At 41.6% G+C, this 17,683-nt stretch overlaps 1 protein-coding gene across 2 annotated transcripts in view; it reads right to left on the reverse strand.

Annotated features, from left to right (window-relative positions):
* The window catches only part of BUD13 (BUD13 homolog), a 30,797-nt gene that overhangs the window by 12,537 nt on the left and 577 nt on the right, over positions 1 to 17,683 (reverse strand). Inside the window, exons 1-3 of one of the 2 annotated variants that reach the window (XM_012808165.2) lie at positions 12,056 to 12,771; positions 9,033 to 9,126; positions 3,947 to 4,031 (exon numbers count right to left, since the gene is read on the reverse strand). In XM_012808165.2, the coding sequence (XP_012663619.1) occupies positions 3,947 to 4,031; positions 9,033 to 9,126; positions 12,056 to 12,195 (319 nt within the window). In that variant the 5' untranslated portion in view covers positions 12,196 to 12,771. Of the gene's footprint in view, positions 1 to 3,946; positions 4,032 to 9,032; positions 9,127 to 12,055; positions 12,772 to 17,683 lie in introns of those variants that run through there. The other variant, XM_023516049.1, reaches the window with a different exon arrangement.

The raw sequence follows: 17,683 nt of genomic DNA on the forward strand, positions 1-17,683 counted from the left end.
TGTCACACTGTTCACAGCAACCTCTAACTCCTGGGCTTAGGTGATTCTCTTGCCTCAGCCTCCCGAGTAGCTGGGACTACAGGTGCCCACCACAAAGCCCAGCTATATATACATATATATACTTATGGGGGTTTTTTTTGTTGTTGTTGTTGTTGTTGCAGTTTTCCCAGGCCCAGGCTCGAGCCCGCCACCCTCGGTATATGGGGCCAGTACCCCACTCACTGAGCTACAGGCACCCCCCAACTCTGCAAACCATTTTAAATAAATTTTTCATATTATACCCTATAAGATAAGCAAAGCAGATACCCTTATTTTGCAGCATGAAAAGAGAGCTCTGAGGAGCTGAGTGATTTCTTACCTAAGGTCAGAGCGAGGCTAGAGCCCTAACTCCCAATCCAGTGTTATTTCCACAACCTCATTTGTGCAGAGATTCTAGACAGTGGCTCCTACTGATATTTAGCCTAGATAATTTAGCCTAGTACTCACTTTTCTCTCAAAAGGCAAAGTGACAAAACCTGGGCACACCAAAATGAAATGTTAACTATTTAATCCATGTCATTGTGCTCCTTGTTACAGAAGGAAAAACTAGATCACAAAAAAAGAAGGTTCAAGCATTAACTGATTGCTAGGTGCAAAAGCGTTATATAGATTACCTCATTTAATTTTCAGACATCTAGGAGACAAATATTGTTGTCTCCATTATATAGATGAGGAAGTTGACAGAAAGATTAAGTAATTTGCCAAAGTCATATCAATAATAAATAAGTAGTGGAAGAGTAAACATCAAATCCAGATCTATTTGACTCCAGAGTCCACATGCAATATTTAAAACATGTAAATCTAGGGCGGTGCCCGTGGCTCAAAGGAGTAGGGTGCCAGCCCCATATGCCGGAGGTGGTGGGTTCAAAAATAAATATTTATTTTATAAATAAAATAAAATATGTAAATCTTTAAAATAAAAATACACAGTCAAGGAAAAAATAAATAGTTTGAGACTTTCAATTTTCAGAGGCATAACAAAATGAAATGAGACATTTCTAAAATCTAGTACCCTCTCCCTCCATGTCTGATCAATGAGCTCCAAAGCCTAGCCACAAATAAAATCTGGGTAGGACTCAATGCATTCTTGTTAAACAGATGAATTAAAAACTAAGTTAATTCCTTTACTTTGGAAGACAGCAGGTGGAGATGGAACCAGGGTCTCATGACAGCCTTTCTGATTGGGATCCACGCACAGAGAAAAGTACTGATGTCTGTGAGGAACCTGACAGCAAATCTAATCCATGAGGTTGATAAATTCCATGACATTTCTAAAAAGGAAGTAAGGATCGGAGACTAGTGAAAATATTGCCAGTAACATATTGGGATGGGGCAGTGAGAATGTAGCAGAAGAAGTGTGTGTGTGAGAGAGAGAAAAAGAGAAAAGGAGAAAAGGAGACACTGCCCACATCAGAATATTCTTTTTGGAAAAAAACAATTATGGAAAAGGGAAATATAACTGTAGAATAAGGCAGAAAATCATGGATAAGAAAAAATAATCCTGACAATAAAGTTCTCATTCATAAACCTAAATAATCATGTACTGAAAATTAACTGAGGCAACAGTGATCACTAATCTACAGCTAACTGTCACTTTTGTTGTGTATTTTTTTTCTAACCAGAATTGGGGGACAGTTAACCTCATGGCACAAACTATTATAACAGAGACAAATTCTGGGTAGGAGCTAATTCTTTCATCTTCCATGTGTGAAAAAGGAACAAGGATCCGGGTAAACTAGAGCTACCCAGTTATCAAGAAGCAAGTTCCAGCTGAGCACAGTGACTCCTATCTGTAATTCCAGCACTTTGGGAGGCCAAGGTAGGAAGACCACCTGAGGCTAGGAATTTTTTTTTTTTTTTTTTAATTTCAGGTTAACAGAGGGTACAAAGAATTAGGTGACAATGTTTGCATTTGTTGGGTAAAGTCCCCCTTAGAATTGTGTCCCATCCCCAACAGATGTGTCATACCCCTCACATGGTGTCCATTTAATGGAAGCATACCAATCCCCTTTCCCCTCTCCCCGCTCCTTTGTTCCCCTACCCTCCGCCTTGGATTAATCTGAGTTTTTCTCTTGAGTGTATAATAGCTCATCTACTGGCTTCCTATTAGCACTGAGTACATTGGATTCTTGCTTTTCCATTCTTGTGATATTTTACTAAGAGGAATATATTCCACTTCCAACCAGGTTAATACAAAAGAGGTAACGTCTCTATCCTTTTTAATGGCTGAATAATATTCCATGGTATACATATACCACAGCTTGTTAATCCATTCCTGGGTTGGTGGTCATTTAGGTTATTTCCACATTTTGGCAATTGTAAATTGAGCTGCAATAAACAGTCTAGTGCAAATGTCCTTACAATAAAATGATTTTTTTTCTCCTGGGTAGATGCCTAGTGATGAGACTGCAGGATCAAATGTGGAATCTAATTTGAGTTCTTTGAGGATTCTCCATACTTCCTTACAAAAAGGTTGTAGTAGTTTGCCATCCCACCGAGGCCAGGAATTTGAGACCAGCCTAAGTAACATTAACAATATCCACCACTACAAAAAATTTTAAAAATTAGCCAGCAGGATGGTACACATCTATAGTCTCAGCTACTCTGGAAGCTGAGGCAGGAGGAATGCTTGAGCCCAGGAGTTCAAGAGTACAGTGGGCTTACTACACTCCAGCCTAGGTGATAGAAAGAGATCCTGTCTCTAAAAAAGAAAAGAATAAAAAAGAAGAAGATACTTATTTATGAAAGAATAAATACAGGGTTGAAAGACCAGCATCCTTCCACTGGCCACGCAGAGCCTAAATGACTCGGGAACCAGGACTGTGACTTACTGGTCTATGGCCCTACCTACCAAGTTCTCAGAAAAGCGGGAATAACTGCTAAGCCTCAAGCAATGATTTACCAAAGAGCAGTAGGCTGTGAGAATCAAATGCCTACCAGCAATCCACAAATATTTACTAAAGGTATCTCCTTTCCTAGGCAAGGGAGATAATCATGGCAAGTAAGACTAGTCTCTACTCAAACAGTTGTGACAAACACCTTTTATCTAATCTTCAACGATTCAACAGTTTTTAAAAACTCAAAACTAGGGGCTGGGCTCTGTGGCTCACTCCTGTAATCCTAGCACTCTGGAGACTGAGACAGGTGGATTGCCAGAGCTGATGGGTTCAAGACCAGCCTGAGCAAGAGCAAGACCCCATCTCTAAAAAAAATAGCTGGGTGTTGTGGCAGGTGCCTGTAGTCCCAGATACTCAGAAGGCTGAGGCAAGAGAATCACCTGAGCCCAAGAGTTTGAGGTTGCTGGAGCTATGATGCCACAGCACTCTACCGAGGGCAATAAAGTGAGACTCTGTCTCAAAAAAAAAAAGAAAAAACTCGAAAAGAAAATTATTAGCCTAAGAAGAGTCTCTAGCAGGCAAGTGGAGGATAATGTACTACAAAATATCAGTTAATTAAGGGCAGAACAGAGAAATTTACTAATACAAATGAAAAACACAAAAAACTTTGGTACTTGACCTATATAGTAGCCACTTTATTCTGGAGGATAAGAGATAGCTAACGCCTCCAACGTCTGTTCTTCTGTTTCTTGTACTTCCTTCCAAAATCGCACCTATATACCAAGTGCTCTCCTATTCTGTGTCAGAGGAGTAGGTTCTAAAAAGCCTCCAAATGAGTCACGAATCCCGCTAACTCGAATAACAAAACCTAATAGAAACAGAGATATGCGGTCTCTAAGTAAGTTCCTTACTCCCTCTGAAGAAGTCCTGAATTCTTTCACCCACTATATTTTTCAGGATTAATGACACACTAAAACAAACTATGCATTCCTCTAAAGAAAAGTATATAAAATGAAAAAAGGCCTCCCCTACTGCCAGGAAATTTAGATTCATCAGTTGTTGGAACTCACCTCCCAGAAGCTTCCATTTGGCACTGGAACGAAAGGCCTCCATCTGCTTTACCTCTTCTGGCCGCTCATCCACAAACTCAGCCACCTGAGAATAAGGATTTCCTATGTTGAAAAAATCCACAGAATCCATCCAAAGAGCCCTGTTAACTCAAGAACCTGAAGTGTTGATACAGGATTCCACCACTCAGGCTAGACAGGGAGTCTCCCATTCTCTAGGCCCAGGTGAGCTCAGAGGTCAGACCCCCATTTTCTAGGCACAAGCAGACTGCCTTCTTCAGGACACACCCTCTGGGCTCTGGTAAGATCATGAACAAAGCAGCCTGTGATGGTTTTTTGGGTGGTTCCACCTTGGGTAGGAGCACACACCCTAATCCCTTCTCAGGGACAAAGACTGTAAAGGACATGATAACTACATTCATTCGTTAACGCACTCATTTCCATCTACCAACTGCCAGCCACGGTAATGCTCTAGACCTAATGCCCCTAGATAAAAGAGCCCAGGTGGAGACTCCTGAGAGAGTTCTTCAGTTCTTTCCCCCTTCCTGACACTTTGGTGCTTTTTACTTTCCTTTCTAACTTCTAATAAAAGTCCTATCTTACCACTTCATTCTTTGAATCCCCGAGACCAAGGACCTACTGAAGAGCAAAATTCCAGTATCAGTGTGACCATTTCTATTCCTAATATAATGGTGTACCTAGATCCAAAACACTCAAAAAGAAACATGGAGTGGTCCTCAGTTATGTTCACTCCATAGACATCTGATTGTCACTGCACTGGTTTAACTGTAGAGCTTTCTCTAACTTTCCCTCTAAAAGTTAACTTCTTTCATTACAAATCTTTATATTAACCTTCCAGGTACACACCTGCCACACATAAGCTAAAAGCTAAATTCCTTTTACATGTTTACTTTCACATTCAGAATGAAAACATAGACTGCCTCCTATCACATCCATCATTAATAAAGGACTTTGGGCTGTTATGAAAACTTTCTTCTTATAGGTAGTCATAACGATAGGTTTTCCTGAATCCAACCAAAGGAAGCCACTGAGATAGAAACAGAATCATTAGAATCTTTAAGGGATAAAACCACAAGATGCTACCACCACTCCATATTCTCCAAATTCCCAAACAAATAGGAATCTTCCCTGAGGTATCTTGGATAAATGCTCACTCACTCAATCGCTCTTATAGGGGATTTATTATCTTACAAGCAGTCATTTGCATTTTTGAAAAGTGTTAGAAAGGTATTGGTTTTATTGAACGTGTATCTACCTTCTTAAAACTTCTTTGCTTTGATCCTAGTTTGCTGGGAGAATAGGGACCTAAGACCCCATTCTTGGCAAAGGAAAACACCCCCAGAAAAAAAGGAAAAACAAAAAAGTAGGTTGAATGAGTCGGAGCAAAGAAAAGTCAGCTAGTTTACCTTTAAGCTAGCCATTGCTAGCAAGTTTCTTGCCTTTTCTGAATAGTCTGTTGGGGATATAGCTTACAAACACCCTGCTGGGTCTGTGAGCATTCTGAAAATAATTGTCACAGAAGAGGCTATGACAAGTCCTAAGAAAAGATACATCTTCTGGGGCGTTTCCTGCCCATTAAATAGGCAAAAGCAAATACCCATTATAGAGATTTGCATTTGCCTGGGGTAGAGACCAAGGGAGTAGCTGGAGCTCTGAGATATGGGCAGAAGAGCTTATATCCCTTATCGCAGAAGAAAATCCTCTCTGGTGGTGATGGGAGGAAAATGCCTCATCCCCACTGATCCCTCAGAGAAGATTAACGCTGATGGCATTTTACTCCACAGAGAACTAGTGGAGTTTAACACCTCCCTAGAAATCTGTGTGTGTGACCTCAAGCAGGAGGCTCTCCTAGTACAAGGCTCAGATTTCAGATTACTGAAGGCCACCCTTAAGGTTAATTATAATAACAATAGAAGTTGATAGGATCAATCCAAGAAACTGCTGACATCTTTGTTCCCTTCCCTCATCTTACCCTCCGGGCAAATAAACTTCAATAAAATCAGAGTGGAACAAACACTCTGGGCCATTGCTGGAATCCCACAATGGGCAATGGACCCCTGAGCTCCCACTTTTAATTCTACTCTATGTCTCTCGTCTTTCTGTACCATCACTCCTAACTTTATATTTCTTTAGTTGATTGCCGCCAGTTTCCACAGGTCTCTGCGGATGCTGCTCTTGGGGTGCGACCCCAACATAGTTCTGTTCTCTGATGCAATGGATCTCCTTTCCATACCAGACTTTCAAAAATAGCTGGCATAATAAATTCTAGTTGCAGAATAGCAGCTATATGCAAAGCACTGTGTTTTATGCTTTATTCATATCATCTAACTCAATCTTCACAATAATCCTATAAAGAAAGACTCCAGACTACTGAATGGCAAACCATGACTCAAATAAGTTAACTTTCTCAATGCCACAAGATCACAAATGGATTTTAAATCCAGGTCATAATTTTCCTCTTCTCTCAAGATGCTACCATCATTCCTCATATTACAGATAAGCTAGTTTGAGATTTCTCACTGGGCATTAAAAGCCCAGGCTTACAGGCACAATGAATTGAGATCTAAATCCCTAACTCAGCCACTTAGCATTTGTGTAACCTCTGGCAAATTACCCTAAGCCTCAATTTCTTCATTTGTAAAAGTGAGATTCAAAGGATTGCTATGAGGATTGAACGAGATAATTCACATATACTTAGCAGTGCTTGGTACATGGCAAATGCACAATCAATTATGTCTGTTAGTTATTCTTGTGCAGTCACTGCTATCATAGTCATTATAATTAATTATTTTGCCATTATTATTGGTGGTGGTGGTAACCCTGCAGTAACAAAAATGAATACAAGAATTGAGATCTGTTTTAACCGGTGCACACAACAGTGAGACGTAAGCCTCCTTTGTTTAGGTTTTGGACATCACCAAAACAAAAGACAGTAGTATAAAGGAAAATTACAACAAAATTAAAACTTTTACATGTCAAAAACTATTACAAAGGAAATGAAAAGGCAGATGATAAAACACACCTATAACAATACCAAGTAAATCAATGCAAAAAAAATCAAAATTCAAATTTTCTAAAAAAATAAACAAAGAAGAAACAGAAAATTCACAAAATAGAAATGCCCAATAAACATACAAAAAACTATTCAGTTCAACCATGTTCAAAGAAAAGTGCTCACCTGCAAAACTGGCATAAGTTTGCTACTGGTTTTGTTTTGTTAATAATATTCTGATATTAAAGAAGTGGGTACAGTGGCATTTGCATTCCCTGTGCTGGAAGTGTAAACTGGTAGCACATTTTGGAAAGCAATGTGGGAATGTAACTCAAATGGACCACACCCTCTGAACTATTCAAACAGAATAGAAACAAACAGATTCCAATAATGATTTATGCACAATTATTTATGATATTTTAAAACTAGAAATAACCCATGTGTCCAATCAATAACAGGACAGGTTTAATAAATGTATATATTGAAAAAATATATATCATTAAAAATCATATCTTCAGAAACTATTTTAAGATCTTGCTAAAGCAGTCATAAAATATTAAGTAAAACAGCAGGCTGCAAAACCACATGTACAGTGTGATCTTAAATTATGTTCAAAAAAATAAAATATAATTATGTATCATCTATAAAGAGAAAAAAACTAAAGACATATGTATTCAACTGTTGGCAGTTATCTCCGAATAAGCAGTTATTATATCTTTTTTAAAACTTTAAGCTTTCTTGCCAGGTGCAGTGGCTCATGCCTGTAATCCCAGCACTCTGGGAGGCAGAAGCAGGTGGACTGCTTGAGCTCAGGAGTTCAAGACCAGCCTGAGTAAGAAAAAACTAGCCAAGTGCCTAAAGACCTAGCTACTTGAGAGGCTGAGGCAAGAGGATCACTTAAGCCCAAGATTTTGAGGTTGCTGTGAGCTATGACACCATAACACTCTACCCAGCTTGACAGAGTGAGACTTTGTTTCAAAAAAAATAATTTTTTTAAATTTTCATTAAATTCCTAAATATTCTATAATATGCATTTCTTTTTATAAGATTTTTTTAAATTCTTAAGTTCCAATGATTTGTTCTAACAAATTAAATTGGCTCCCAAGATCACTATTATTTCCCATGTAATTACTAGCAAACCACCTTTTAAATAATCTATTTTAGAATTTTACTTAGAATTAATATTGAATACACAAACCTAGAATCCATCTTTACAACCTTTCACTTTAGCCTATCAACAGCTTTCCTTCTCACCTTGTTTCTCAGCAATTCTCAGCAATGCTTTCACATATACGCCAATAGGAGGTTATACATACAGATCGGCCTAAGCTTTTATCTGCCTGGCTCATGCTCATCCTTCAAAACTCAACTCAATATTTACATCTTTCACAACATCTCCCAACAGAATACAAAGTGTCCTATCTTCCCTGGGCTCTAACGGTACTTGGTACATATGTGAAATATATCTCCAATATTTATTATATTGTTGAAATTATTTGAAATTCAGATCTTTCATTCGAAGATATAACTTCTAAAATACATACACTATGTTCTATTAATCTACATATCTCCAGTACTCAGGCAAGAGTACACAATTGAAAGCGTCATTAAATCAATGAATAAAGGAGCAAATCAAAAGTTCCTTATCAGAGAACCTGAACATTGTGTTAAAGGTAGATTTCTGTTTGCTATCTATGGCAAACATACCTGAATCTGTAAACCTGTATCTTGCTCTTGCTCTGTAAACCTATCTTTGTCTTTCTCAATAAACTTTGTTTTATGCTTAAAAAATAAATAAATAAAGATAGGTTCCAAAGGCTAATTCTAATCATGGCTCTATGGCTGATGCTGAGGAGGCCTGCCTATGCCCTCTGTGATCAGTTCCCTACCTCTAGGCCCTCCATAAACAGGGAAGTCAGTGTATAGGCATCATCAAAGAACACGATTATAAACAGCTCTTTGGAAACTGTCACTTCTCTGCCCTCAATTCCCCGGCTACAAATCCACCCTACACTGAGAAGACAGTCTGGGAAGCTTGCTTCATTTCAAAATCCTGACAGTCCCAAGCATACATACCACAGGCAAATCTCCATCCTCTTCCTCTTCTTCCTTTTCGGGTTTAGTGGTAGAAATAGCTGTCCAGCTCACATCATCATCTACAATCCTCATTCTAAATGAGAACAGCAAAAAGATCAAAAAGAAACAGTCATTCTGGGATACCAGCCTAAGAACACTTATGTATTAGTTTTAGAATAAAGCTCAAAATTCTAAAATATCCTGCATAGTGCAGTCTTTTGCCTACATGGCCAACTTTATCTTGTATGGCTGCACCCCCAGTTGACTACCTCACAGGTCACCCTCTGCTACCTGGAAATGAGCCAAATCCCTTACCACATCAGTCCCTACAGTCTCTTCCCTTGGCCTGATCTACTCTTCTCATTTTTTAGGTCCTACCATAAATGTAACTTCCTTAGGCAAATCTTTCTTGACTGCTTCCCTCCATTCCCTCACCAGCCACCCAAGTATAAGAACCCCTGTTATACACTGTAGGAATAATTTCATTGCTTTTATCATAAAGGAGTAAGTCAATTAGCTGTGTAATTAGTTGTTGAAAGCCTGTACCACAAGGACAGGGACTATGCCTTTTTCTGTTCACAGAGGCATCCTCAATACCCTGAGTTAACTGGCATACTGCCAAGCACAGTGGCTCATACCTGTAATCCTAGCACTCTGGGAGGATTGCTAGGGCTCAAAAGTTCAAGACCAGCCAGAGCAAGAGTGAGACCCCACCTCTACTAAAAAGATAAAAATTAGCCGCATGTTAAGGTGGGTCCCTGTAGTCCCCGCTACTCAGGAAGCTGAAGTAGGAGAATCACTTGAACCCAAGAGTTTGAGGTTGCTGTGAGCGAGGCTGATACCACAGCACTCTAGCTTAGGGGATCAGGATGAGACTATGCCTCAAAAAAAAAAAAAAAAAGAGGCCAGGCATGATGGCTCATGCCTATAATCCTAGCACTCCGGGAGGCCAAGGCAGGTAGATTGCTTGAGCTCAGAAGTTCAAGACCAGCCTGAGTAAGAGCAAGACCCTCTCTCTGAAAAAAATAGCCAGGCGTTGTAGCAGGCGCCTGTCCCAGCTACCAGGAGCCTGAGGCAAGAGGATCTCTCGAGCCCAGATGTTTGAGGTTGCTGTGAGCGAAGATGCCATAGCACTCTGCCGAGAATGACAAAGTGAGACTCCACCTCAAAAATATCCAGGGACACTTAATGCAACTTCTCTAATCACAACTATTATTTAACAGCTTTATTCAGTATTCCTCTCATTTTAAAGATAAGAAAACTGAAGTTCATAGAGATGAGATGAAATATCTTGCTAAGGGCAGATAGCCTATAAAGGAGAACAGATAGGATTCACAATCTGGTCGATGCTGCTCCTAAATTCAAGCTACTGTCACCACATTGCAAGCTTCCAAAGGACACACCCAAGTCAGGCAGAAAGACAGAAGGCAATTATAAGGCCATAACCAAACCAGGAAAGAAAACAGACCAGCTCTTTGGAACTATGTGACTTCACTGGGTATCTTATTGCCCTATGGCTGCTATAACAAAGTAACACAAACATGGCAACTTAAAACAACTGAGCACAGTGATTCATGCCTGTAATCCGAGAAATTTAGGAGGCCAAGGAGGGAGGATCATGTAAGGCCAGGGGTTCAAAACCAGCCTGAACAACATAGCAAGACCTCCTCTCTTCAAAACTACAAAAAAGTTTAAAAATTAGCTGGGTTTGATGGTATGTATTTGTAGTCCTAGCCTCTCAAGAGAGTGAAGCAGGAACCCTGAGCCCATAGGTTGGAGGCTACAGTGAGCTGATGGCACACCTACACTCCAGCCTGGGGTATGGAGCAGGATCCTGTCTAAAAAACAATATAAATTCTCTAGCAGTGCTGCAAACTAGAGGTCTAATATCAAGGTGTATGCAGGTCATGGATTTCCCTGGAAAATCTCTAAGGAAGAATCTTTCCCTTAACTCTTCCAGATTCTAGTAGCCCCAGATGTACTTGGCTTTTGGAAGCACAAATTCAATCCAAACTCAGCCTCCAGCTCCTCTGTTACTGTCTCTGTGCCCAAATTTCCTTCTTCGTAAAAGCACATCAGTCACATTTGATTTGACACCCACCTTATCAAGTAGGACTTCATCTTAATTGATTACATCTTCAAAGACCCTATTTCCCAATGTCACATTCTGAGGTTCTGGGTGGGTGGCCAAAAAAAGAGGGGGCACTATTCAACCCACTACACTTAGACACAAAGTTTTCTCATTTGAAAAGCGGAGATAACATGAATATCTACCTCTTGGCAGTATTGTCATATATGTTTAAAGTTTTTATAATTATGCCTGCAAAACTGCATAAATGTTAGTTGTTCTTGTTAGTATCACTATTATTAAGAATCTGGACCGGGCATGGTGGCTCACGCCTGTAATCCCAGCACTTTGGGAGGCCGAGGTGGGTGGATTGCCTGAGCTCACAGGTTCGAGACCAGCCTGAGCCGGAGCGAGACCTCATCTCTAAAAATAGCCAGGGGTTGTGGCAGGCGCCGGTAGTCCCCGCTACTTGGGAGGCTGAGGCAAAAGAACTGCTTAAACCCAAGAGTTTGAGGTTGCTGTGAGCTGTGATGCCACAGCACTCTACCGAGGGCTATAAAACGAGACTCAAAAAAAAGAATCACAGGACATGACAAAGGTCTCTGATTCAGGACCAGAGTCTTTGGGATTGCGGAACCCCCACAGGCAGGATCTGGACCCTAAAAATCCAAGCACAGAGACTTTGAATCAGCCCCATCATTCTCTACGTGAGACTGAAGGCTACTAGGCGGGAAAAGAGTGATGAAAGTTCAAGCCTGGCTTGAAGACGTGGAAGCTGCTGCTCGGAGGCGCGAGGTGTAAGCGGGGTGGCAGCAGGCAGTGGGTGTGGGGCGCTGGGCTCGGACAGGGGTCCACCAGGCAGTGAGAGAGCGAGGCCAGCGGCCGGCGAGGAGGAAAGGCAGGGCAGCGGAGGGCGGAGTCGGGGAGGGCCCCGCCCCCGCCTGGACCAACTCACCCCTTGCCGCTGGGCCCGCCAGACTTCGGCCGCTTTTTACGACGCTTGCGACCGGGCTCAGAACTGTCGACGCCGGTATCTGCGCCGGACAGGTACCGCTTCAGATACTCGGCCTTGGAGAGCGGCGGAGCTGCCGCCATGGCAGCGGCGAGGGCGGGGGAGACGGCTCGGCGCTGGGGACAAAATTATGGAACGCGAAGCGAACAGCAGCTGCCGGAGGCGGGGTCAGAAGCGGAAGTGGGGCGTGTACTGCAGACAACCCCGCCCAGCAGGTGAGAGCTGCTGGGAGGTGCTGGAGGGCAAACGAGAAATGCGCACACCTCTGGGGTTCATTTCCCATCTCTGCGAAGACGCAACCTTGTTCTTTCTGTTCGTCTATCCATTCATCCATCCAACAAACTGCAACAAGCGCCGTTCTGGCCGGGAGGATGTAACCAAACCCAAATAAGATCCCGGCGCCAGCGGCTTGGGAAGCGCCTGAGAGTAATTGAGAACGCAGGCTGTAGAGTAGCGGCATACGTGAGATCCCTAACTCCCTGATTTTTATAACTTTCTAGCTGCATGACCTCGCAAGTTATTTAACAAAATGAGTATGATAATAATGGCACTAGTAGACCGCTCTGGTGGCCGATGCCTGTACATCTTAGCACTCTGGAGGCCGAGGCGGGAGGATCTTTTGAGACCCGTCTGTGCAAAAGAGACCACGTCTCTACTAAAAATAGAAAAAACGAGCCCGATCTTGTCGTATACGCCTGTAATCTCAGCTATTCGGGAGGCTGAGGTAGGAGGATCTATTCAACCCAAGAGTTTGAGGTTGCTGTGAGCTATGGTGATGCCACTGCACGCTACCCAGACACTGTCTGGGTGACACTGTCTCAAAAATAATGGCACCTAACTCAGAATGGTAACGAATACTGAGATAATTGTGTGTAAAGTGCTTAGAACAGCGTTTAGTACTTTACTATAAGTCAGTACTGTATGTTCTTTTTATAGCACAGGATCTTCACCAGGGGATCTCTAAGAGGCTTCTAGCTACCATTCAAGACATCAGGAACTCCAAACCCACATAATTACAATAAAAAAGGTGGTTTCCAAAACCTACATCTGGGGCCTACCAATGGCTCATGCCTGGAATCATAGCACTCTGGGAGGCCGAGGAGGGTGGACTGCCTGAGCTCAGGGGTTGAGACCAGCCTGAGCAAGAGTGAGACACCATCTCCACTTAAAATAGAAAAATTAGCAAAAACAACACAAAAAATATATATAACTGCCCTGTTTGATATTCTTAGCCCCTAATTATCTTTTTCTTTTATTATTTTTTTCCCAAGACAGAGTCTCACTCTGTCGCCCTGGGTAGACTGCTGTGATGTCATAGCTCACAACAACCTCAAACTCCTGGGTTACAGGTGCGAGCCACCATTATATCCTGAAGGAATCTGTGTAAAGTCTTTCCAATGAAAAGAACCTGGATCTAGAGGGAAAACAGAGTAAATGAATTCTAATGCTAAAGTTTTAGGGACTTTTCTTCTTGGGTGGAGTTAAATAAATTATTTCATTTAAACCCTCAAAATTATCAGATAGTTTTATCATATTTTACATACATATTTAGAGAAATTATCAGATAGTTTTATTATCATATTTTACAGAAACTTAAGGATGTTGCTAGACTTCACACAGTCAAAACATGATTCTTGGAAGCAAAACCTAGCAAAGTGGGGTGCAAGAGGTGACCCAATTTTTTGAAATATCAGATCCCATATTTTCATTTCATCATGTTTTTTTATCACCCTTATTTTTATTTATTAATTTTTTGAGATAGAGTCTCACTTGGTCACCCTCAGTAGAGTACCATTATATCTAGCTCACAGCAACTTCAACCTCTCAGGCTCAAGTGATTCTCTTGCCTCAGTCCCTCCCCTGTTGGGACTTCAGGCACCCACCACAACACCCATCTAGTTTTACAGAGGCGGGTCTCACTCTTGCTCAGGCTGGTCTCGAACTTAGGAGCTCAAGCAATCCAACCACCTCAGCCTCCCAGAGTGCTAGGATACAGGTGTGAGCCACCGCACCCAGCCCTATCACTCTTTTAAAGTATTAGGCAAGTAAGCATGGTTATACTTTATGTAGTGGAACCTCCATAGTTGACTACCTCCTTAAGTTGACCCAATTTTCATAGAATGGACATGCACGTGTATTCAATGGAAGTTCTTTATTCTGACCACTTCCATATATCAAACAGTTTATTAGTCCCTTGGGTAGTCAATTTACAGGGGTTCTACTGTACATGACCTGACAGTTAAGTTTGTGAACTTGTCCTAGAAAAAGTGTCACATACCTTATTGCTAAATATCACTACGATCACTTTTGAAGTACTCCCCTTAGTAAGCTATGCACTGATGCCAGCCCCTAGTCCACCCTTCAAAGCAATTTTGGAACTCTTTCTCTGGAATGGCTATCAGACCTGTCATCACATTATCCTTCATGTCCTGAATCTCATCAAAATGTCCTTTCAATATTTCCTTTATCTTTGGGTAAAGAAAAAGGTCATTGGGGCAGATCAGGTGAGTAGGGAGAATGTTCGAATACAGTTATTTGTTTACTGACTAAAACCTCACTCACAATGCTGTGTAAGCTGATGCATTGTCATGATGCAAGAGCCATGAGTTGTTGGCAAGATTTTCCTATTTCACTATCAACATTTACTTGGTCTGCTATGCTTCTCATAGCCAACAATTTTGACGCACAATTTGACAAACCTTTACAGTGTTTCATCAGTTCTGCTTGTTATTGCTGCCCTGACCTTTCCCCATCAGTGATACTCTCTCCCCCCTCAGAAAAACATTTAATCCATTTGTACACTGCTTTCTTTGTGGCATTATCCCCATAATCATGGACTAACATGTCCCTGATTTCACTTCCACTCCTGCCAAGTTTAACAAATTGTTTATTGCTCAACTTCAAGCTCCAACATTCTGGTGATGGCACACAAAAACAGTAACAGTAATGAACGCCACTCAGCAAGACACCACCACACATCCACACAAACTGATACACCAAAGTTAGGAGACCTTACTTAGTGCTGCCAGTGCAACAGCGTGGGGGCAAGTTTGCAAACTTAATTAGCAGACCTCATATATATGAAGGGTGCAAAAAAACACATACACATTTTAAGAAAGGAAAAAACTAAATTTGCAATACTCAAGTCATGTTTGAGTTCTACAATTACAAGAGGTGCTCAACATGACTTGTGTTCATCTTTTGTTACCAGTATATATTACTAAAATTTCAATACATTTTTTACCTTTCTTAAAATGTGTATACATCTTTTTCGCATCCTCTGCGTAACTTGCAATACGTGTTCAAACAATTCTTTATTCGTGCCATACAAAACAGGCTGGGAGCATGAATTTTAGCCACTACAGTGAGCAGTTACAGCACAGGCCCAGAAGGAAAGCAGGCTGGGTCTCTGAGGGCCTATGGGAAGGGGACACTGGACAGAGAGAATAGGGCTTCATCAGCTACAGCGCCCCACAGGTACGCCATATGCAATCCTGCCGCAGCTTCTACAATGTATTATGTCAAACTAATGCACAGCCCTATCTTGTTACCAGTGTCAGCAAGCATTCAGAAAGCCTCCACTTCTGCTCTAGCGAATGCTAGTGTAACCCTCTTGGCCCCATCAACCTAGCTCTTACCAGTTTCATTGTTTCCATTTCCACCATTCCCCATCCTGCTCAGTCCATTAGACTAAAAAGACAGAACATGTCTCAACCCTGCCTCAAAGGGCAGTTAAGCAGGACCAAATGCAGTGCCAATAGGCTGGTCTAAACTCTGCCCTCTCTGCAGTGGGCTCTAATAAAACAAATACAGTAATTACCAATTTCAGCTCAAAACACTCAGCACTCAGGTTCCAGAGTCAGACTGGCCTAGGATTAAAGCCTGCCTCTTAGAAGCTCTGCTGCCTTCTGCAAGTTACCAATCTCTCCAAGACTATCTCCTCACTTGTAAAATAGGGATAATCTTACTTATAGCTACTTTTTTCCCCCACAAATTATTTAAAGCCAAAACACAGACACTTTAGAATTTTTATGAGGATTATAAGTGTATATATGCACATATATATATATATATAAGTACTTCATGATTAACTCAATCCTCACAAAAGCTCTGTAAGACAATCAGTAATAAACCGGAGTACCATTTTTTCCTTTACAATTGAAAACCGAACCTGACGCTGGGGTACGTCTTCACAGGGCATACCTGTCCCATTCAAGAGACCAAATAGGAAATCAGGTTGCCTGGTAAATTCAGGTTCCCAAGTCAGTTAGAAACACACCTATAGACAATCTCTTAGGGTAGAAGACTTGCACAAGAGAAGTCTATTCGAAGTGTTGTAGCTTTATAGTTGAGTTGTTTGCCAGTCAGCATCTCCAACTTCTTAAAGTATCTTACCTGCCCTCCCTTACAGAAATTAGATACAGGTATGGGAGTAAGTCCCACATGATAGTAAAATGCCAAAAAAGGAGAGATGTCTGAAAGCCAAACTTTTGGAAATACATTTAGGAAGAGGAGGCAGAGATTCCAAATAAGGGACAGTCAAAGGGAAAACCTGGGAGTACAGAATTATGAGCGCCAAGAGAAGGGTTGAGGAAAAAATGGGCTACTGGGCAGTTCCTGTGGCTCAAAAGGGTAGGGCACCGGCCCCAAATGCCAGAGGCATTCGGTTCAAACCCAGCCCCGGCCAAAAAATAAATAAAAAATGGGCCCCTATCAAGTATGACAGAAGCAGAGAATGAGAACGTTTCCAAGTAGAAAGTCATTGGTGACTTCTGAGAATGGTTTAATAGAGTAGATATGTGCTTCTAAGTCATCTGTTACTAATTCTTTCGAGTTTAATTTGCAACACAAATAAGGTATGTGATAACGTCTCAATTAACTGATCTTTAATGAGCAAATACCCTGCAGTCTGCACCACAGGAGTCGCCATTTGTTCACAAAGGCAGCAGACCACAGTGCAGAGCGCCCTGGCTGGGGAGTTCAAGGCACTGAAGAGCAGAGTGCTCGCTGGTCCCTAACTTCCTATGCAACTGTAGAGCCCCTTCCCTCTCTAGTTGAACCTGTTTCCACATTTGTAATTGAGAGTGGGACTAGCTGATCTCAAATACCCACAATGGCTCCAACATTCACCAACTTCAGACCTTTTGGTTTTGTAGTTCCTCTGCCCAGAAATCTCTTCCCCGAAATCTCTTCCCCCAGCCACTCACATGGCTCACTCTCTTACCCCCTTCTCAGCTCTGCCTTAATGCCCAATGATTACCTGCTTGGTGAGATCTTCCTTGGCTCCACTTTCCCTGGCAACTTTCCCCACTGCCTGTTTTACAATCTCCGTAACACTAGTCGCCATCTGACATACTGTTTCACTTGTCTGTTTATTGCCAATTTTCCCCACTAGACTTTAAGTTCCATGAAAGCAGAGATGTGTTCACTGTTCTGCGATGTGCTTGGCATAAAGTAGACAAGCAAACATCTGTTGAAGGAAAGAATGAAATGGCAGCTTCAATCCCCAAAGCAGAGTGACCACTTTGGAGAACATTTTCTTTAGAAAATTGAATTCTGTGAATATAGACG

Source organism: Otolemur garnettii, unplaced genomic scaffold, assembly GCF_000181295.1.
Source record: "Otolemur garnettii isolate 467f Iridium unplaced genomic scaffold, OtoGar3 scaffold00086, whole genome shotgun sequence".
Lineage (NCBI taxonomy): Eukaryota > Metazoa > Chordata > Mammalia > Primates > Galagidae > Otolemur > Otolemur garnettii.